The 23,416-nt window shown below is 41.7% G+C and overlaps 1 protein-coding gene across 3 annotated transcripts; it reads left to right on the forward strand.

Annotated features, from left to right (window-relative positions):
- Nucleotides 1-424: 424 nt before the first annotated feature.
- LOC141561786 (uncharacterized) lies at nt 425-21,443 on the forward strand. Of its 3 annotated transcripts, XM_074301821.1 has the most exons (7): nt 425-543; nt 2,649-2,771; nt 4,173-4,243; nt 7,119-7,245; nt 8,180-8,273; nt 16,089-16,545; nt 16,629-21,443. In XM_074301821.1, the coding sequence occupies exons 6-7, from the start codon at nt 16,127-16,129 to the stop codon at nt 17,527-17,529; spliced, it is 1,320 nt and encodes a 439-aa protein (XP_074157922.1). In that variant the 5' UTR covers nt 425-543; nt 2,649-2,771; nt 4,173-4,243; nt 7,119-7,245; nt 8,180-8,273; nt 16,089-16,126; the 3' UTR covers nt 17,530-21,443. The 3 variants fall into 3 exon arrangements, with proteins under 3 accessions (XP_074157922.1, XP_074157930.1, XP_074157940.1); XM_074301829.1 differs by lacking the exon at nt 7,119-7,245; XM_074301839.1 differs by lacking the exons at nt 7,119-7,245; nt 8,180-8,273.
- The last annotated feature ends 1,973 nt before the right edge of the window (nt 21,444-23,416 follow it).

Raw genomic sequence — 23,416 nt, forward strand, 5'->3', positions numbered from 1 at the left:
GGCTCTCTCCATCACAAGTCTATTGAAACTGATTTGAATCACCTAATTGTTGAAAAGGACACATCTGACTCAGTTTTCTCCTCCGTGAAATGGAGCAGTTTGAACCTGGCCGGCAACTTTGCAGTCTTAGAGAATTCCCTGAGAATTAGGGACAGATTGATCACACTCACCCCAACATTCTATTCGATACTCATGCGATTTTTCTCCTAACTTAGAAACAGTAAGCACTTAATTAAGATTTACTGAACTGAATGGTACTGAGACAGGTGAAAAGCCCAGTCTGCAACATCCTAGGGTAACCCTGCCCTCACCCAACCAGGACACCACAGCCCCTAAACCGAACTATCACTCCCAAAATGCATTGAGAGTCAAACCTATCTGCCTCTACACTACATTTCCCAGAGATCTCTACGGTGCTCCTCAACTTCCAACCTGGGCGTTCACCGCTTTGTCTCGTCCAACCTCTGGTCACTTTAACAGCTTTTCGGTCAAACCAGGGTGGGCCTGGAGACCGACCCCGGAGGCGCAGGGGCGGAGGGAATGGTGAGGATGTGAATGGGGGAAGGGGCCCTGCTGGGTTGGGGGCGGCTCTCCATTCCCTTCCCTCTACAAGGACCCAGGGATGCTGAACAAGTCTGTATGTCCTCACTGAAGATGTGTGCCCATTTAGGACTGTTCTGATCTCTATCACCCAAATGCCATCAGGTGGTAACCTATATGACTTCAGCGCCACCGTGTGGCCATTGTATGCAGGGGCTAGACTTTAAGAATTTAATCTAATCTATGTGACCTCAGAGATACAATGTAGCGACTGTGTGCATAAGATAGACTAAGAATCCAGTCTAACCTATGTGACCTCAGAGCTACAATGTAGCCACTGTCTGTATAGGATAGACTAAGAATCCTTTCTAATCTATGTGACCTCAGCGCCACCATGTGGCCATTGTATGCAAGGGCTAGACTTTAAGAATTTAGTCTAACTTATGTGACCTCAGAGATACAACGTAGCGACTGTGTGCATAGGATAGACTAAGAATCCAGTCTAACCTATGTGACCTCAGCGCCATGGGCTAAACTAAGAATAGTCTAAACCTATATGACCTCAGCGCCACCATGTGGCCATTGTGTGCAATGGCTAGATTCTAAGAATATAGTCTAACCTATATGACTTAAGCGCCACCATGTGGCCAGTTATGTATATGTCCTAGTTCTATCCTAGCTAGGTTTCCAAACACTCTAACTCAGGTGGCTACTGCGCCATCCTGTGGCCGCCTTATATAACATCTTCAGCATCATTGTGTGAACACTGGATCCGTAGGTTACCCTATAAAGCCACGAGCATCATTGTGAAGCTACTGTTTACAGATCCTGGTCTCTATCCTAAGCTACCCTAGGTTTCTAGCCCTAGCACTCCTGTGCATATGACCTGGGTCTGCATCCTAAACTTTTCCTCCAGGGCTACCACATGGCCTGTTAGTTTCCTTACTTGCATAGACTCAGTGACCCCATGTATGTCAGATCCATCAGACCACCCATCCTCTGAACATCGTGATCCATTCTGATTTTTTTTTATTATAGGCCTGGTTTATGGCCATCGCCTTTGTTGTCACCTCTCTGATCATAATATGGCCTTCTTTTATGCAACCTGGGCCTTCCCTTGCCAGTGTGCTTGCAGCACCACCTATGGCTAGTCCACTCCTTGGTAACCAGAGAGCTCTGTACACCCTCTAAAATTTGTTGGCTTTTCAGTTTAACATTCATTCCTATAACATCAGAGCTGAAGAAAATCAAGTTCCCTGATTTTATGGGAGGAAAAACCAAATGTCAGAGAAGGAATATTCTTGGATATATAGGGACAAAACTAGGACAGTCTCCTAACTCTCCCAACCAGGAATTTTTCTAAGACTGCCCCAAAAATTCAGGAGAGAATTTTCAGATTCCAGTCTGAGGTTCTGAAGGGCTTCTTCCTAGATGACAAATGGGGGTCCCAGAAAGGTCTCAGCTAAAGAAAGACTCTGATTTTAACCTTGTAGTCCCTCAGATCCACTGTGGGATTGTCAAAAACCTGGTTCTGGGCCATAAAATAGCTGAGAGAGGTTAGCCTGAATAAAAGAAGATCCATGGGGGACATAATCAAATATGTCAAAGCTGGTTATCACTTGGGAGAGATTTGTTATACTTGTTCCCCAGAGAGCAGAACTAGGAATACTGGGAAAACATTGCAGGATGAGATTTTGGTTTCATAAAAGAGGAAATTTGCAATTAGGCCTGGTCAGAAGGAGAATCTATCTTTTGCAATGGAGTTCAATTACTACTTATATGGAGTTAGGCTAATCATATAACTTTTCTGGGTCTATTTTCTTACATATAAAACATGAGGGTGTTAGATGAGATGATTTTTAAGGTCCCTTCCAGTTCTAAATCTATGGTCCTATGATTCTCAAGAGATAGTAAGCTCTCAGTCAGTGAAAGTCTGTCTCCAAGTGGTAGTCAGATGATCAGTTATTAATCTAATTGTAGAGGGACTTTCTTTTCAAATAGGCATGGGACTTAAGTTCTTCTAGGGTTTATAGCATTTGGAAAAAAGCTCTGAGGGCAAGAATATGTCCTAGGAGAAGCAGTGACCTCAAGTCCCTTCCACATTTCAGGAAAGCTGAAAGAGGAGTGGATCCTGTCCTTGCTGGTGCTAAAGCCTGCCTGGGAGCTCAATGACCAAGAGTGAGAGGAGGAAGTGACTTGGAAAAGTTGAACCAAAATGGCTGGAAGGAGAGGTGAGAACTCCAGAAGAGTTGGGGGACCAAATGATATGTTCTGGATGTGCTATAGGCCATAAGACTCGTGGAACACTTATTCTGAAAAAAGAAGTCTGGGCTTTCAGCTGCAGTATATCTTCCAACTTCCCTCTTTAGTAGAGATCTTAGGAAAACATCTTTTTCCCATGGAACAGAGCAGTCGCTTTCAAAAGGATTTTCTTTCCTGGCTTTTAGTCAGAGAATCTAAGAACTTTGCTTTGATCTTGTTCAAACACCTTCCATGGCTTTTCATTATGTGTTCCTGATCATCCTTTGGCACAGAAAATGGCTACTATACTAAGCTTCCTGCTGGCTCATGTTAATAGTAAGAGCAGAACAAGAATCCGTACCTCCTTATGCCAAGTTCAGAACTGGTCTGATTTCTTGGTCTCTCTGATGGCAAAACAAACATATCACAATTGTAGGACTCTAGAGTAGTCAGTGAATGCCCCCTTCCCATGTGAGCCACTGGAAGTATTTCAGCTCAGTCAGTGAGGAGCTGAAAAAGACTTTGGGTTTAACAGAATTGGGTTTAAACTTTTAATTAAAAGTTTAAATATCCTATAGCTGAAAACAGAGCTGAGAATTTAATTCCTGGGTTCCCCCCACCCAGGTCTACCCTTGTGTAGACCTGCTATGACCTTAGAGCCGGAACATTGGCTCAGTGTTCTAGAGAATATTATCCATGAATTTCATATCTCAGGTCCTAGGAAACTGTTCAGGCCCTTCTTGAGTTCCTTTTGAATATGGGAGCAGCATCCCTACCTTCTATTTCTTCCATATAGCCTTCTCTGGTTTTTAAAAATCAGGAATATTCCTTCCCCCAATCACTATTTCACAAATAGCGTTGTTCATGTACTTTCCCAATGGATTTATCCTATATTATTGTCTTATCATTTGTTGTTGTTTCAGTTGTGTCCAACTCTTCATGATCCATGGCATACCAGTACTGTGCATGAGGGTTTTTTGGTAGAGATATTAAAGTGGTTTGCCATTTCCTTCTTCAGCTCATTTTACAGATGGGAAAACTGAGACAAACAGTTAAATTATTTTCCCAGGGTCATACAACTAGTAAAATGTCTAAGTCCATATTTGAAAATGAGTCTTCCTGACTTCAGGCTCAGCATTCCATCCACTGTGCCACCTAACTCCCCTTATCATCTGTCTAGTTATCTGTATATTTGTGATTTAGCCATATACTACTCTTTGAACCATATATCATGTCTTAGCTAAATGCCATGCGTAATATTATTTACCTAATAGATCTTTAATAAATTCTTATTACAGTATATTGTTATTTTGTATTGTATTGTGGGGATTTCCAGCCTAGACTGGTATGGGATAGGATTTTTCCCTTATACTTACCTTCTCTTCCTTCAGCTATACCCTTCCTGGACTATCTCCCAGAGGAGGCAGAAAAGGTTGTTGGGCTCCAGACAGTGCAATTCCAGGTGAATTGGACTTATTCTATCTCCTTAATTTCCCTCTCATGTTTCAAAGGCATTTCCTTCCCTTATCCCACAACTTCTTTGCCCCACAAGCTTTATTTTTAGATCTGAACCTCTCAGTGGTTTTCTACCAGGAGAATGGCACAAAGAATTAGCAAACTAATACATTGAATGACAGAATCAGGACTCAAAGTATTTACAGTATGGAAGGATGAGACAAACTAATTGGACAAAGTCTAATGGTGATAAGTGTAAAATTCTCCACATGGGTTCAAAAAGTCATCTGTCCTATCCAAGAGTAGAGAAGGCATCAAGCTAGATTTTTCTTTGCCTTCTACTTATCATGAACCAACAGTGGGTTTTGTTAGACAAAAACATTCAGAGTCCTAAATAATCTTAACTAAAAAAGTCTAGTGCTCAGAACAAAAGGGCATAATAATCCTGTTGTCTGCTGCTCTGGTTGGAACACACCTAGAGTTATGGAGAGAAGATTGAGAAACTAAGGATTATCCAGAAGAGGAAAGGTAGAATGACCTTGTCATGTGAGAGTCAGGCAAAGGAATTGGAAATGTTTCATAAAGAGAAGATATGAAATAATAATGTGAATAACTAGAATTTGTGTAATACTTTAAAGTTTGCAAAATATCTACATTGTTGTTCAGTCTTGTCCAACCCTTCATGACCCTATTTGGAGTTTTCTGGGCACAGATACTGGAACGGTTTGCCATTTCCTTCTCCAGCTCATTTGACAGATGAAGAAATTGAGTTAAGTGATTTATAGGGTCACACAGTTAGTGTCTGAGACTGGATTTGAACTCAGATCTTCCTGATTTCAGGGCAGGCACTCTATTCACTGTACCACCTAACTGAACATCAGAACAACCCTGTGATTCAAACATCTTCCCAGGTACATAAAAGACTAGCATGGGGAGCAGGGATTTGATGTGTTCTCCTTGGCCCCACAGGGCAGAACAAGGACCTGATGTATCTGGTCCCTGGGGACATGGTCTCCTCCAACACGATCCTGCACCCCACTCTGTGCTCTTCATCCAGTAAGCATTTAGTAAATATTTGGTGAATAGCTAAGGCTGTTTCTTTAAAAGGAAGAGCCTCCTTACAAAAATAGAATCAGCTGCTTTGTGAGAAACCAAGGACACTTATATGTCAAAAGTCCTTGAGATCATTCATCAAAAAAACATTTACTAGTGATTGGAGCTACAAATATAATCCAGGCAAGGAAACATGGAATAAACTAGGACTTTGTAGTCTTTAGGAAATAAGATTCATGGGAAGGTGAAAAAGAGGAAGGAAGGAAGGAAGGAAGGAAGGAAGGAAGGAAGGAAGGAAGGAAGGAAGGAAGGAAGGAAGGAAGGAAGGAAGGAAGGAAGGAAGGAAGGAAGGAAGGAAGGAAGGAAGGAAGGAAGGAAGGAAGGAAGGAAGGAAGGAAGGAAGGAAGGAAAGAAGGAAGGAAGGAAAGAAGGAAGGAAGGAAGGAAGGAAGGAAGGAAGGAAGGAAGGAAGGAAGGAAGGAAGGAAGGAAGGAAGGAAGGAAGGAAGGAAGGAAGGAAGGAAGGAAGGAAGGAAGGGAGGGAGGGAGGGAGGAAACAAACATTTACTAAGCACTTACTATGTTCCAGGCACTGTGCTAAGTGCTTTATAAATCTCTCATTTAAACCTCACAACAATTCTGTGAAGTAGGTGCTATTACTATACTCATTTTACAACTGAGGCAGAGGTTAAATGATTTGCCCAGGGTCACATAGCCAGGAAGTATCTAAGACTAGATTTGAACTCTCCAGAGGCAGAGCTCTCCCCTGGACATAACAGTTGTGTTGTGTTCAAGGATTCAAAAGTCAGTCATATTTATTAAAAAAAAAAAAAAAAAAAAGATCTTAGATTGTCCTGCTTGAGCAGCATTGGGAGCTGGCTGGATATCAGGAGAAACTTCCTAATTGTTAGAGGGACTGACCCTTGATGGAACAGCCTGCTTCAGACGATGGCATGTTCCCTCTCACCAGAGGCCTTCGAACTAGTTTTGTACTTGATGAGCACTTTGCAGTGGGAATTCTTTCCCTGCATGAACTGACCTCTGGGATCCCTTCCATCCCTGAGAATCTGAGCCAGAGAGTTCCTTTTGATGGTAAGGATGAGATTAGGAGAATGTAAGCTCTTTGAAGGCAAGGACCATGTCATTTTGGATGTATAACCCCAGCCCCAAGCATGGTGCCAGCCAACACAATAATCACTTACTGATTGATTGATACTACAATTGGACTAAACAGCCTATAGGTCAATGCTGTCAAACTCAAATAGAAACTAATCTTTTCAGGTGCCTATTGATTCCGAAAACTACAAAGTAACATTATCCACCTAGAATTCTATTGTTATTTATTTTGTTAAACATTTCCTGATTACATGGTAATCTGGTTCAAGCATTCAAGAACAGTTGGTGACCAGAGAGAGTGCAATGGGTTTGACACCTCTGCTCTGGGGCATTATCAAATCTGAAATTATCTTGATTATCCTGGCAAACTTTTTCTTACTAATTCAACTCACTTTCTTCTCTGATTATCTGGGTGATCACTTTCTGAGCTCCACAATTTCAACCTTGATTATTTAAATATTCATCTTTATTAAGCCTCTAAGAGTTTGATGTTCAGGCTTGAGTAAGGGATCAGATCTCAGAGAGCATTTGATCCACTTCCTTCCTGAGAAGGAACCCACCTTGACACCATCCCTGACAAGAACTCCATTTCCACAACCACTTCCCATATAATTTGTTTTAATTCCTCCCCAACCCTCACAATGGTAAGACCTTCACTCTTCTCCCTCAGACCCCTGAGGTCTCTGGATGAGCAGAAACATGTTCTGTGTTTCAGAAATCCATGGCATTCAAGGACGTGGCCATGGACTTCACCCCACAGGAGTGGGTACAGCTGAACCCTGCTCAGAAGGAACTGTACAGGGAAGTGATGCTGGAGAACTTCAAGAACCTGGTCTCCTTGGGTAGGAACAGTTTCTCATTACTCCCAACTGGCCCACTCAAACCACTCATTTTGGTGGCCATTCTCCTCTATTCAGAGAACAAAGAAGTGGGAGAAGAGTTTGAAATCAAGACTCCCACCTTCCCAGTCCTCTTGGGTCTCAGAACCAGGGCATTTCTGCCAAGTTAATAATTTATTAAGCATACTTACTGACTTGATAGAAAGCTCTGGTTCTGGGACCCAAAGGGACTGGGAAGGTAGGAGATAAGCGCTGGGGATTCAAAGAGAGAGGGAGAAATGTTCCTTCCTTCAAGGAATTCACAATCTAATGAGGGAAACAACATGGAAACAACTATGTACAAACAAGCTATATAAGGATAAACTGAAGGAAGATGTTAATATTGAGAATTGTGGGGTTTTAGCTGAGATTTGCAGGAAGTTAGAGAAGCCAGGAAGAAGAGATGAGGAGTGAGAGAACTCCAGACATGGAGGACAGCCAGTGAAAATGCCTGGAGTCTTATTCCCTGTTTCCCAGAAAAAGTTTTGTGCTTTATATGGGTATTTTTTATGAGAATTTTTCATTATGTAATTCCTAAGGCTGTAGTTTTCCCATCTTCTATTTCCCCAATTTGATGACTCCCTCAAGGAGCCAAGGGAGATGCCTCCATTGATCATTAGAGAGAAATCATTGGTTGATCTCCTTCTGAAGTCTTCCACGGGGTTTCCCTATTATCTTCTCTTCCCCCAAAGACCAAGGCACTACAATGTAAGCCCCATGAGAGCAGGAACTATCTTCTTTCAATTGTGTCTTACCCTAGCCCTAAACATGGTGTTCTGCATGCAGTGAATGTTTAAAACAAATTTATCAAATGAATGATGCTGGCTGAATGGAGTTCCTATAGAGCAAAACTATGGGGTGACTGTGTCCCAAGCCTGGCCTCTTTTCCCATAAACAGGACAGTAATTAAACCTGAAGATTAATCACCTATTTGGAGCAAAGGAACATTCCTTGGGCCCAAAAGAGAAGCAGCTCTGGAGCCATCTGTCCAGGTGAGTGAGGGCCAAAAACAGTTGCAAGTCATTGAAAGGAGTCCCTCAGCTGGTTCAGGAACATGGAAACCCCTAATCAACTAATTTATTAATCTTATCAAAAAAAAGAAAATGTAATTAACCTGTGTTTGATGAAGCCTAAGTCTTTGTAATCCCTGTATCCATTTCTAAATATTTGCCACCCATCTCTTTAATGAACTGTCCTTGAACTTTCCTAGGACTAGAAGTCAAGCTCAGTAATCTGTGGTTTACAGACGCTGTCCTCAAGGCCCTTCTTTTGAAATTTGGGACATTTGCCCTTCTGTCCTCCATGATCTTTCAGACATCACTGTTAGTGGCTCCACCATCACATCTACCAGCTTTCTCTGGCCATGTGATTTGACTCATCAAAAGCAACAAGATACTCCTTTTTATTTCATTGCACTTATCTTGTTTCTGGTATCAGTTAGTCATATTTGTTGCTATTTCATCATTTCTAGTATGAAGCTTCTGCCAAGGAAAAAACAGAAATAAAAATAAGTTCTGAACAGCTCTACCTTCTCTCTGTTCTTAGTTATCATCATCTCATCCACGCCAAGCAAAGGTCTTATCCTTTCTTTGATATTCCTTTTTCTTCCAAATAAAACAAAATTCCTTTTTGTGGTCCTTGAGCTTCCCTTGCCTGCCTCTGCTTATTCTGAGCCTCTGTGTTCCTCACACAGTTTTTATAGAATTATACATTCACATCTTGTTAGCTAAATGGCATATTTAGGCAGAGCACTGGAAATCTTCCTGAAGGATGAAGATATTTGCAGACTGTGTGATCCCGGGCAAGTCACCTAATCTGTTTGTTTTTTCATCTGTAAAATGGGGATAATAATATCACCCACTTTACAAGATCCAATAAGATAATCATTATAAAGTGCTTAACAAAGCTTGCTTTGCAAATGCTTGCCAATATTAAGTACTATATAAATGTTAGTTATTACTATAATTATTATCTTCCATCTTTTTTATTTTTTCAACCTCTAAGTTAGTTAGTGAGTTCCTTGTGCAGCCATATTGGTCTCTGGGGGTCCTCTTTACTAGAATTGTTTCCTTTCATTTCTTCAGAACTTCATTCTTGAGAGCAAAAAAAAAAAAAAAGAAAGAAATATATAAACATATTTCAATATATAATGTACAAGAGTACTTATGGTTTAATGACCCCCTTTCTTTTCTTTTTTCTTTTTTTTTTTTCTTTTGCTGAAGCAATTGGGGTTAAGTAACTTGCCCAGAGTCAAACAGCTAAGAAGTGTTACATGTCTGAGGTCAAATTTGAACTCAGGTCCTCCTGACTTCAGGGCTAGTGCTTTATCCACTGGACCAACTAGCTGCCCCATGACCCCCATTTCTATTGGAAATCATACCACTGCCCTAAAGCATTCTACTCCATGGGTTCCTATTTTTTTTCTCTGAACTCTTTTGAAATCTGCTTCCCCAAAATCTAAGTTGCATGTCAGACTATGCCTAAATTCTCTCTTCTCTATCACAAATTTTAGACTGTATTACTCACATATTTCCGAGGTTCCCATCATTTCTACCCCAGCAATCAATTTCCTCTCTTTAATAAGAATCTGATCCTGGATATAATTTCCTTTATCCATCCATCTTTTGAAGAATGAAATTATAATTAAGGTAAATCAAGAAGTTAAAGATTTTCATTGCTTTTAGCAATAAGGAGAGAGAGCTCTAGCAGATATTGAGGTCCTGTCACTACTATGTCATGTTCTGTGCCACACTTCTCATCTGTTTCCCAAACTCTTCATTTGTTTACTTCTTCTGCCTGGGTGGTTTGTAGTTTATTCTAATAACAAAGTTACTTTTCTTCCTTTGATTTTCACCTAAATGCTTAACCATCATATTTCCCTTCCCTGGTTCCTGGATTTGATCACATGATTATGTTGTTTTAATATACCCCAGTCCTTCCCTTTTACCTAACCTATTATTTTAGTTTCAGTGTATCCTTGCCAAGCCATAATCCAATTCCACTAATGGTAGCTATGAGGTCAAACTTGACCTCTCACATTAGGATCTCAAGTTCCTCTCATTTGTTGAGTAAACTTTGAACATTTGTCTAGAGCTACTCGAGGCCATGGTTTTTATTACTGACTCCTTTCTTTCCTTTTGTCTCCAATGAATTTGTGGTATCTCGATAGCTTATTCTTTTTCTTCATATTTGTAGTCTTTTGTTCATCTTCTTTGTGTCTAGGAATCTATCAATACCAAACTATAAGCCATGATCCACAAATAGAAATCCCATTCTCAAATATCATCATAGAAGAGAAAATATAGGAGCTAAGAAAAACCTTAGCACCAAGCCAGGAAGGCTCTTAGAACATGCAATGTCAGAGCTGGGAGGGCCCTTAGAATCCAGGATGTCAGAGCTGGGAGGGCCCTTAGAACACAGGAGGTCAGAGCTGGGAGGGCCCATAGAACAGAGGATGTCAGAGCTGGGAGGGCCCTTAGAACCCAGGAGGTCAGAGCTGGGAGGGCCCTTACCAGGAGGTCAGAGCTGGGAGGGCCCTTAAACCCAGGAGGTCAGAGCTGGGAGGGCCCTTAGAACAGAGGATGTCAGAGCTGGGAGGGCCCTTAGAACCCAGGAGGTCAGAGCTGGGAGGGCCCTTAGAACACAGGATGTTAGAGCTGGGAGAGCCCTTAGAACCCAGGAGGTCAGGGCTGGGAGGGCCCTTAGAACTCAGCATGTCAGGCTGGGAGGGCCCTTAGAATACAGGATGACAGAGCTGGGAGGGCCCTTAGAATATAAATCAAATAGGATTTCCCCAAGGACTTTCCTAACTAGGAGATATGATTCTGACACCCCTTATCTCCAAGGTGACTTTATCATAGTCTTCACTTTGCTCCGCTCTTCTGCCATGTGTTGATCTTACCTTTATCTTGAAAATATCTTCCTTCTTGTCTTTGAGAACCCACATGATTTTACATTGTTTTCTTCTTCCTGTAATTAATCTAATTCCCTTCCTTCTGGTGATGACTCTGCCTTTTTCCCTGTCAATCACAGAGCCATTTAATATTTTCAGTTGTATAGAACTAAGAAGCCCCTTTTTCACAGACTTTCCTTCCCAGTCTACATCAGTACCTGGATGTAATTTCACCTGGATTCACTCTTTTTTGTCTCTCATTATGGCCAAACTCTGCTGAGCTCTGCTCTGTTTTCAGGGAGTAAAAAAAAAAAAAAAAAAAAAAAAAAAAAAAATTCCCTTTTCTAATTCCCATCTATCTTCTAGAATCAAACAATCAGATTTCAATGATCTCACTCCTCCCTCTGCTTCTCCTCTGCCCTTGGATCATGGTTTGAGGGCCACTTCCAGTCATCCTGCTCTATATATTGCCATCAGCTGACTCTGGAGGAGAAAGTGGGGCAGGGGACCTTGCACTGCCCTCCCTAGCTGAAATCCAAATCGCTTGCAAATTATGGCATCATTTCCATGATGTTACAATACTCCCTGAGAATGAAGGACAAACAACAAGAAGATCAAAGCTTATGGTTTGCCCTAGCTATTCTTAATTATCCAACTCCAACTTATTGATGAGTCAATCATAGAAATATGAAATTTTGTTTTTGGGAAAGAACCTCAGAAATCATCTCTTCTTCATCAGTTTTCTGAAGATAAATGTTGGAGACTAAAGGAGTTTCAAAGACCCACAGCTGACTTCAATATCACTCAACAGCCTGACTATTTAAAGAAACACAGTTTTGCAGCACTACTGTCGAGTATTAACTCTATGTTAATATGTCCCAAATATTAAAAAGAAAAAAATGGTCAAGTTTGTGCACAATAACTGCCTCCTATAGCCCAAGCAACTCTGATCTCCAGACAAGTATTTTTGCTTCTTAACCTCAAATGGATCTTATGCCAGACCTTGCATAGGAGGAGTAGCTCTCTTTTCTTTAGCACTTCATGGTTTACAAAAAACTTTCCTCAACAGCTCTTTGAAATGTAAATACATAAAAAAAAAAAAAAAAAAAAAAAAGAAGGTATCTTGCCCATTTTACAGATGTGGACACTGAAGTTCAGACAAGTGAAGGGAGTTGCCACTGTCACACAGCCAGTAAGTTTGTGAGCCTGAGTTCAAAGCCCTGATCTCCTGACTTCAGTTCCTTACTCTTGACTTGTAGAACCCGTCTTCTTCCATCCAAACCAGTTTCCTTTTCCCCCCAGTTTTCTCTATCACTGGTACTACCATCTTCAGTCTGAGGCTAGAAAAATCATTCAGTAATTCTTTGAGTCTTTTCTCTCCTTTATCCATTTTATCTGTTGATTACAGAATTGTCAGTCTTTTCTACGAGACATTTGCCCTTCATGAAGTTTCTTCTCCATATCTTCTCCCCCAATCCACTTTAGATCATTACCATTCTAAGGATCCCCTCCCCCATTCCACCTTCTTCCTATCTCAACTCACCCGAATACAACCACCAGATGAATCTACATAAGACACTTCTTTTGCCATCTTACTCTTCTGCTTAAGAGTCTATAATGAATCCCTATTGCCCAAAACCTAAACTCTGCCTGGCTCTCAAGACCCTTCATCAACTGATACATCCAAATCCATTTTTTTTCTACTCGTTATTTTCTATCCCAAACCTTCCAATCTTCTGAACTTCCTTGTTGTACTGTTCTGGAACCCACCAATCCTCCCAATCACCTGGGCTCCCTCTGTGTCATCTTTGACTCCATTCATCTCCCACATCCAGCCCATTGCCAACTCCTTTTTTTCTTCACATCTCTTCCTCCTTCGGGTCCCTTTCTCTCCCTTCATAGCCAACAGCAGAGTTCAGATCCTCACCATCTCTTGCCTGGATTATTACAACAACTTTCTAATTATAATTAATGGGCAGGAACTGGCTTTCTTTTTATTAATTGTATGATTGATGCTTAGCACAGCACTTGGCACACAGTAAGCACTTAATCAATGTTTATTGGATTGGATCGATTGGTCTTCCTGCCTAAAAATCTCTCCTCAGTCCTTCACCCTACTATGCTCCAGACATTGTGCTAAGCACTTTTTACAAATTTCTTCTTTGATCCTACAACATCCCCAGGAGGTAGGTGCTATTATTATCATTCCCATTTCACAATTAAGAAAAATGGGTTAGAAAAAAGTTGAGTGACTTGCCCAGAATCCCACAACTAGTAAGTGAATTCAGTTCCTCCTGACTTCAGGCTCAGCACTCTATTCACTACACACTTGGGCTGACTCTACTTTAATATCTAGCTTTAGGCAAATTTTTATCAGCCCTTGACTTCTTATCTCAATCCTGGCCAGGAACTTGTCATCTACTATATTTTCAGCCCCTCTACTTACAGATTTCCCTAACTCCCCATCTTCCCTTCTCCTGAATCTCTTTGACCACCTTGTATATTGAAATATCTACCTCCCATTAGGACTATATCCTGTTCCTTTCTCATTTCTTCATCAAAACCCTCGATGGTATCCAAGTACCAGCACCTAAGCATTATCCCATTGGTTCAGCTCTCATTTCTGGCACTGTTTTTCTCTCATTCCAAGAAATAGAACACTTTGAAGCCACAGTATTATCTTTGAATCTTTCCTGTTTCTCACCTTTCATATCCAGTCAATTGCCTAGTTCATTTCTTTCCAATTCTGCCATGTTTCTCCCATCCATTCCCTCTTCTCTATTCCCAATGCTAGCCCCATAGTATAGTCCCTTATTACTTTTTGCCTAATCTATTATTCATTCTACTGTGGATAATCATGTTACTCTTCATTCAAAAGTCTTCAGTGGTTCCCATGTCTTCCCAAGGAAAATTCAAATTCTTCTTGTAACATTGAAGGTCTTCTAGAATCTGGTGCTACCCTACTTTGCCAGTTTTATTTCACATTACTACTTTCCATGTAGTCTATATACCAACCCAGTTGGTCTATTCTCTGTCCCCCAAACACACCATGAAACTTACCACCTCTGTGCCTTTACTCACTCTGTTCTCCTGGAATCCCCTCCCTCTATTTCTCCATCTATTGAATTCTGACCCATCCTTTAAAGCCCACTTCAAATGCCACCTCTTCTAGGAAGCCTTCCCTGATCAGGTCCAGCTACTAATGACTCACCTTCACCTAAACTATCCAAAGTATTTTGTTTTGCAAGCTAAATTCCAATCCTAGTTCTTAGAGTTACTAACTGGGGTAGACTAGTACTATCTCTGCTTTTAATCTGTAAAATAGAATTAATATTTTCACTATGTACATCCCAAGGTTTTGGGAAAAATGTTTTATAAGCCATAATAATAGTAATCATTTAGTGCCTACTGTGTGCCAGCAAAGTTTTTCCTGGGAGATAGATGCTATCATCATCCCCATTTTACAGATAAGGAAACTGAGGTAAACAGGTGAGGTGACTTAATCAGGGTTATACAGCTAGTGGGTTTCGGAACCCTTAAACTCCTATACACAACTGTACTCTCTAATGTAAATTTAGGAAGGTTATTTGGAATACTAAAATCCAGTACAGGGAAAGGTGGTCGTCTCTGTTATCTGCCACTTGTATCACCGGTGGAAAAAGTCCAAGGAGCACAAATTTCAGAGCAGAGTCCCTAGTCACAACTCTAGTGTCAGGGATGTAGGAGTCCCTGCCATGAGGCTCTATCACTCCCATTCCAGTCCAGCACTTGCCTTTTACATCCTGAGTAAAAGACTTGGCATGTAGGCACATCTCCTGAAGTGACTATTCTAAAACCTTAAACTTGGGCTTATGCTCTTAAGGGAAGAACTGGAAGATCTGAGAAGGAGACCACTATCAGAAAGACAAAAGTAGATTAAGAAAACATGAAGCAAACAAGCTTCAACAAATGACAGGAGAGACAAAACAAAAGGGACCAAGGTGGAGTGGGATCCAACAAAGTCCATCAGAGTTCTGGATGGAGTTAGATGCCCAACATGGGTAACATGGGTTGGGTTCTTAGGGCTAAACACTGGAGGCAGGGAGCAGGGAGCTCTGACTTAAGGTATAAATCAAGGTTGGGGATATTTCTGGTAGGGTTAGAGGGAATGGAGGGAGGTAGTATTTACATTCCCTGACATCAGGAAAAGGGGACCACAGGTCTTACTCTCTCAGGAGAACTTGGATTTTGAGCTTCCTTGGGTCTGCTTTATTTAGTACATGAGGGGTATGATGGTAAATGCTTAACAATCAGCTTTCTTTCTGGGTACTTCTTCATTTATCAGTGCAGCGGCATGAGAGATAGGTTGCTAAATGTTTAACAATCACCTTTCCCATGTCAAGAAGAAATATAGTACCATCTCATTAGCATTATTAATATTTTCTTCATCATTTTTTTTTAAGTCTGGGGAATCATCAAAATAATAAATCAATCCTGATTAAAGCATTTCCTGCTTTTCCAAGATGTAAATGAAAATTTTTACCATTGGCTACTGAGAGCCAGTTTTAGCTGGTCCCAGCATATTCCTGGATACTGTACTCCTTACATGATTTATTGTGTGATGTTTCGTACTCCCCAGATTCTTAAGCCATGATTTGCAACTCCATATGGAGTCTCAAATTGAAGGTGGGGGAATCACAAAATTATGATTTATTATCAGTATTTGATTTGTATGCCTATTTTAAATGCCTCCATATCTGAAGTCAACATAAAAATTTGTTGGGAAAAAAGGAGTCACAAGTGGAAAAAGTTTAAGAAACCCTTGGATACCATAGTTACCTGGGTTTTTACCTCATATCGTTGTCATAATTCTCTAAAACAACAGGTGTTTTTAAAATGTTTGTCTAAGGAATAAATGAATGAAATTTTTTTCCAGATTGGGAAACAAGGTCTAAGACCAAGGTGTGGTCTCTCATGAAGGATATTCCTGAAAAAGGATCATACTGGGGCAGGATTGTAGAAAAACTCAAAAGACCTGGTCTCAAGGATGCTATGGTGGGAGAGACATGGGAAGGCAGAGAGTTTGAAATGCAACAGAGAAACCGAGAGAGACACTTGAGGCAAATGGCAGTCACCCACAAGAAGATGTCTCCTGGAGAATCAGACCATGAATTGGGAGGAAACACCAAGATGAAGTCAGTTCTGATTGTCCAGGCCAAAGGCAAGAGGCTGCTCTTTGGAGCAAGCTTGAGAGAAAAAGACTCAGACCCAGTTTGGCACCAGAGGAAACTATATAAGTGCCTTGATTATGAAAAGGACTTCAAATACTGCTCTGCTTTTATCCGACATCAAAAGATTCACACTGGGGAGAAACCCTATGAGTGCAGAAAAACCTTCAGTGACAGTTCATCCTTATTAAAGATAAGAGGACTAACACTGGGGAAAAGCCCTATGAGTGTCATGAATGTGGGAAAACCTTTAGTGTCCGGTCATCCCTTACTATCCATAAGAGAATTTACACAGGGGAAAAATCTAATCAGTACAATGGAAAGACCTTTGATCAGAGCTCACATCTCATTCTTCACCAGAAGATGCATACTGGAGAGCAGCCTTATGACTGTAATGTATGTGGAAAAGCCTTCAGTAATAATTCATTCCTTACTAAACATCAGAGAATTCACACAGGAGAGAAGCCCTATCAATGTGACAAATGCAGGAAATCCTTTAGTGACAGGTCATCACTGACTAAACATCAAAGAATTCATACTAGGGAGAAACCTTATAAATGTCATGACTGTGGGAAAACTTTCAACTATAGCTCACTCCTTAAAAAACATAGGAGGATTCATACTGGGGAGAAACCCTACAAATGTAATGAGTGTGGGAAAACATTCAGACACAAACCGAATCTTATTCTCCATCAGAGAATTCATACTAGAGAAAAACCTTATGAATGTAGTGAATGTGGGAAAGCCTTCACCTGGAATGAACAACTTACTCTACATCAGAGAGTTCACACTGGGGAGAAGCCCTATGAATGTCATCAATGTGGCAAAGCCTTCAGCCAGAGTCCACACCTTATTCAACATCAAAGAATTCATACAGGAGAGAAACCTTATAAATGTAGGGAATGTGAGAAGGCCTTCAGCCAAAGCTCATCCCTTACAAAACATATGAGAACTCACACTGGAGAGAAGCTTTATAAGTGCAATGAATGTGGCAGAGCCCTGAGTCAGAGCTCATGCTTGGCCAAACACATAAGAACTCATATTGGAGAGAAACATTATATATGTAGTGAGTGTGAGAGAGGTTTCAGCAATAGACTGTCCTTTATTAAGCATCAAAGAAAGCATGTGGAAGAGAAGCTCTGTACATAAAGGGAAGCCCATCAAACCCCAACTCAACTGGCACAAAATAACAGAATATTGAAAAATTCAGGCCCCTGAGAAAAACTGTAAGAAGAAATAACATGATAAATCTTTGGGACAGTTCAGCCTTTATTAATGTGAAAAAAAAATTTACCAGATAGAAAGTTCATTAATGAAGTGACTTTATCAAATAAGCATTCACTATGCACTTAAGAAAGGAGGGGGATTACAGAGAATAATAAATAAGGTAGGGAAAGTGAATCAAGATGCAATTATTGAATGCCTACTGTGTACCGGGCACTATTCTAAAGTTAATACACAGAAAGACAAAGAAGAGCTCCTGCTCCCAGTGCAGTTAGCATAGTACTGAGGAAGGAACACTGGACGTACCAGAAGACCTAGTTCAAAGCCCAGTTCAGCCATTTACTAAGAATGACCTTATTAGAGTACATCTCTCTCTCAGTTTTGGGAAGAAATTGGACTCAATCTTCTCTAAGTTTTCTTCTGAATCTACAAATAGTTTTATCTTTAGCACTTTGAGAATCATAAAGGACTTTCCTCACCAACCTTTGATGTAAACATTTATTAAGCACCACTATGTACCAGGCCCTGTGCTAAGCATTGAGAATAGCAAGAAAGGTATAAGTCTGTTCTCGAAAAGCTTCCAGTCTGATGGGGAAGAGAAAACATGCAAACAAGGTATTTGTAGGATGAAGCACTATTATTATCTCCATTTCACAGATGAGGAACTGAGAGGTTACTGAATCAATCAAGTCATTTAGTTTGTGCAACTCTCGGAGCCAGGATTGGAATCCAGAGCACCACTCCACTTACCTAGAAAGAGTTCTTATCTGGTTCTAGAATTATAGCACCTGAAATCCAAACCATCTGAAAACCAATCCTGAGAACTGCCTACCTGTATGACCTGATGCAAGTCATTAACCATTCAGTATTTCAGTTTCCTCATATGCAAAGTGACAGGCTTTGACCAGCCTAAGAATTAATATATGGGGCAGGATTCCAGATTAGGAGCTTGGAGGTAAATGAGGTAAAATATAAGTGAAGATAGAGAAGCTGAGACTCAGTCTTTTCCTCCTTCTCTGGGCCTTGTACTTATAGATGTTCATAAATCCTTGGCAAATGGAAGAATGAGTATTTTCATGAAAGATAATAGCTATTTCTCTTAATAATAAAGCAATCCTTTTTAACATGCTAATGCATATAGGAGCTTCTGAATCCTTGAAAAGGAACTGGGCATGACACAAAAGAGAGAGGGCCTTCCAACTGAGCTAGGTAAGATAATAACATTGAAGTCTTGAGAAGGCTTTTTATAAACTTGAAGGACCCGAGGAAGATGGAGGATAAGAAGGGCATAAAGGGAATTTGGAACTTCTCGACACAGAACAGAGATGATGTGGGAATTCCCTTCTTCCCTTCCACAAAGGCCAAAGAGACAAGATGGCAACATTAGAAAAATGGAAGCCAGGAAGAATTGATAGAGACTGGGGACTCAGCTAAAGGAAACTGAATAATGGGCTGAATTCTCCTAACTAGGGGAAAGACTAAAAAAGTTTATGGAAGGAGAAGTAATATTGTAGAGTAGCTAGAGTGCTAGTCTCCTCACTTCTAAGTCAAGAAGAAGAGGGATCAACAATCCCCTCAGGTACTTACTAGCTGGGTGACCCTAAGTCACCTAACATTCTCGGAGTCTTATTACTTTTGAAAAATGATGGTGTTAGACTCAGTGTCCTTCAGGATCCCTTCCTTTTCTAAATCTATGCTCCTGTAATCCAATCCCTTCCTTTTCTAAGTCTAGGCTCCTGTAATCCAACTAGGAAGAGTCTAATAGAGTAAAATTGGCTTAGACATGGACCAGCAAATAAGAGCCATGACTTTTGAGTTGAGATCAGGCACAGTTCAGGAGTAAGTTTACCGACACCACACCCAAGTTGCAGTTCCTTCTTTGGGACATGGAAATATATTGGGGTTTTCTGGTGGCTAACAGGAGGGAGAGTGTTAGAAGAGGGTAATGAAACAAGAAAGGCTCCAGGAAGGACCCACCAGATCTATCTTCTTCTAGTATGGACTCTCCTATCCTTGGGACAGAGGGAGACTGCATCAGGGGCTCCTAACTGCAATTCCCAGAGGGATTATAGCATCTCTTCCTTCTTTATATCCTTAGCTATCATAAGAATAGAATTGATCCATGTTCTAAAATTGGCAATTTGGAAAAGGTATCTAGGCCGATCTATGAAACATCTTAGAGAAAGAAGGTAATACCATTGTCCAGGCCACTACAGAAAGTGGGGTGCTTGCAGGTGTTTTTATGAAGCTCCTACAGGTCCCCCTATACCTCTTATTGGACCCCCATCCCTCTCTTTGAGTCTCCATCTCTCCCAATAAGCCTCCTCATCCCCTTAATGAGTCCCAGTCTTAGCCACAGATGTCCCCAATCTCCTTACTATGCCCCCATTTACCTCATTCAATTCCCATGTAACCACCCATGTCATTAGTCCCCTGCACCCTTGCTGAGTCCCATATCTCTCTTGCTCAGCACTCCGATCTCTTCACTGGTCCCCTTAACATCCCATCTAAGCCCCATCCCTTTCACAAGCTATCTATTTCACAGACTGTCCCTGATAATTGAGCCCAATCCCTTCACTGACCACTACTTCATGAAAATTAATTGAAGCTTGCAAGACAAATTAAGCTTTGATAAGGATCCTTCCACAGATGGGTTGCCCTAAATCCTGCAAGGTCAGAAAGGAAAAAACCCAGACCAGGAGAGGGGTATTAAGGAGGTGTGAGTTTCAGAGCTGATACAATTTTGCAGGATGATGAATTTCTGAAGACTATGATGAATCCAGAAGAAAATAGGGAAATGAAAATCTTCAAAACATAAGACTATTGAGGTTTGGAGGGATATTAAAATATGGGATGTGAGAACAAGGAAGGTCTTAGAATATAAAACTCAGGACACAGACTGTTAAAGCTGGGAAGGAACTTAACATGGAGACATCACAGTTTAGGAAGAAAAATCTAAAAAAAAAAAAAAAAATGTAAACTCCTGATTTTACAAATGAAAAAACTGAGGCTCATAGAGAGGAAAAGACTGAATCCAAAACTGAAACTAAAATCTTATCTGCAGGCCAAAGTTCTTTTTTCTACAGCAAGATGCTCCTCCAAGAATCTTTCCTGGTGACCTCAATCTTAGGATTCTCCTCTTACTAACAAAAACAAAATAAAAAACTAAGGGGATGAACTGAGCCTTGAGGGAAGTTAGGATTTCTGAGAAGCAGAGGGGAAAACATCCAGACATAGGGCACAGCAAAAAAAAAAAAAAAAAAAAAAAAAAAAAAAAGCAGGAGTCCTGAGTCTGGGGAACAGCCAGGAGCCCAGGTTGGCTGAGTGCCTAAGCAACATGCAATAATCCTGGAAATGTCTCACATAGCAATAACCGCTGTCTCTTACCACACCATTCAGTGTTTGCTCATATATTGTACGTGAGCCTTCTATCTCCCTAATGAATCACAGACTGTTAGCTCATGCAAAGCAGTTGAAATCTTGGGTGTAGTCCCAGATCTGCAATTAATTCATTATGTGTCCTCGGTTAAATCCTTTGCCAGCTCCAAGCCTCAGTTTCTCTATCTTTATAATGAAGGGATTGGATCTGATGGTCTCAAAGGCCCTCTTCCCTCTTACATAGAGTAGGCACTTTTAATAAAGGCTTTTTGAATTGAATTGAATTAAATACAATTTAAAATTTGATACATCAACTGGGAAACAGTAGAACTAAATTCTCATTCAAGCTATGATACTGAGTATTTTTCCCAAGGCAGAGAGGAAGGCTGTTTAAAGCAATAGAGGTTTGGCATTGAGAGGACACAGGGGTGAATCCTGGATCTCATCAATACCTGTGTGACCTGGACAAGTCAGTGAATTCCACATCTGTAAAAGGAGAGAACTTAATCAGATGACCCTAAGGGCAAGATGATGTTCCTTCCCTGGCCTTGTGGTCCCTTGACAGACTGCCTGGCATAGTGGCTAAAGAGCTGGGCAAGTCAGGAAGATCTGGGTTCAAATACTTTCTCAGATTCTTATCAGTTCACTTTGTGGGCCTCAATTTCTCATCTGCTCGGATTAAAGTCTCCTCCAGCTCTAGGTTGCTGATATTAGGAACTGCTGTGGAGGATTCAAAGAGGAGATGGACAGGAGTCAAAATAAATAGGTTATTGTTCTGCAGCTTCCCCAGCAACAAGATCAGGTCCTCCCCATGGGAAAGGATTGGAATCCTGAGGTTGGAGGAGGGAGGGAGGATTGAGGGCTCACTCCTTGACAAGATGAGCAAACCACCATAACGACAGCTGCAGAGAAGTCCCTGCCTCTTTCCCAGTTGCTAAGTGATAGGTGGATGCTGGTATGCCAGGCAAGGTTCCCCCGCATTAGTGAGAAACCCCACAATTTCTAATGGGGGAGGAGGGGAAGAATAGCTCTGTCCCCTAGGCAAAAGAGAACACATTCCTTGGCCAACTAGGCTAAACCTAGAAGCCTGGCACCTCTGTGGTCACAGCAGATATGAGAAAGAAAGGAGGAAGGAAGAAAAGGAAGAAAGAAGGAAGGAGGACGGGAGGAGGGAAGGAAGAAATAAAGGAGGAAAGGAAGGAAGAAAAGGAAGGGAGGGAGGGAATGAGAGAGGGAGGAAAAAAGGGAGGGAGAGAGGGAGGAAGGGAGGAAGGAAGGAAAGGAAAGAGGGAAGGAGGGAAGGAAGGAAGGAAGGAAGGAAGGAAGGAAGGAAGGAAGGAAGGAAGGAAGGAAGGGAGGGAGGGAGGGAGGGAGGGAGGAAGGAAGGAAGGAAGGAAGGAAGGAAGGAAGGAAGGAAGGAAGGAAGGAAGGAAGGAAGGGAGAGAGGGAGGAAGGAAGGAAGGAAGGAAGGAAGGAAGGAAGGAAGGAAGGAAGGAAGGAAGGAAGGAAGGAAGGAAGGAAGGAAGGAAGGAAAGGAGGGAAGGAAGGAAGGAAGGAAGGAAGGAAGGAAGGAAGGAAGGAAGGAAGGAAGGAAGGAAGGAAGGAAGGAAGGAAGGAAGGAAGGAAGGAAGGAAAGGAGGGAAGGAAGGAAGGGAAGGGAAAGGAGAGGAAGGGGAGGAAGGGAAGGAGGGAGGAAGGAAGGAAGGAAGGAAGGAAGGAAGGAAGGAAGGAAGGAAGGAAGGAAGGAAGGAAGGGAAGGGGAGAAAGGGAGGGAGGGAGGAAGGAAGGAAGGAAGGAAGGAAGGAAGGAAGGAAGGAAGGGAGGGAGGGAGGGAGGAAGGAAGAAAGGGGGAGGAAAGGAAGGAAGGAAGGAAGGAAGGAAGGGAGGGAGGGAGGGAGGAAGGAAGGGGGAGGAAAGGAAGGAAGGAAGGAAGGAAGGAAGGAAGGAAGGAAGGAAGGGAGGGAGGGAGGGAGGAAGGAGGAAGGAAGGAAGGAAGGAAGGAAGGAAGGAAGGAAGGAAGGAAGGAAGGAAGGAAGGAAGGAAGGAAGGAAGGAAGGAAGGGAGAGAGGGAGGGAGGAAGGAAGGAAGGAAGGAAGGAAGGAAGGAAGGAAGGAAGGAAGGAAGGAAGGAAGGAAGGAAAGGAGGGAGGGAAGGAGGGAGGAAGGAAGGAAGGAAGGAAGGAAGGAAGGGATGAGAGGGAGGAAGGAAGGAAGGGAAGGGGGAGGAGATGGAGGAAGAGGAGGGGTGAGAGAGGGAGGAAGAGAAGAGAAGAAAGAAGATAGGGAAAGAAGAAAGGGAAGGGGGAAGAGGAAGAAAGATGGAGAGAGGGAGAGAGGGAAAAAAGAAAGTGAGGGAGGAGAAAAAGAGGAAGGGTTGAAAGGAGAGAGGGAGGAAGGGAATCAGGAAAGAAGTAAGGAAGGAAAGAAGGAAGGAT

This window comes from Sminthopsis crassicaudata, chromosome 1 (assembly GCF_048593235.1).
Source record: "Sminthopsis crassicaudata isolate SCR6 chromosome 1, ASM4859323v1, whole genome shotgun sequence".
NCBI lineage: Eukaryota > Metazoa > Chordata > Mammalia > Dasyuromorphia > Dasyuridae > Sminthopsis > Sminthopsis crassicaudata.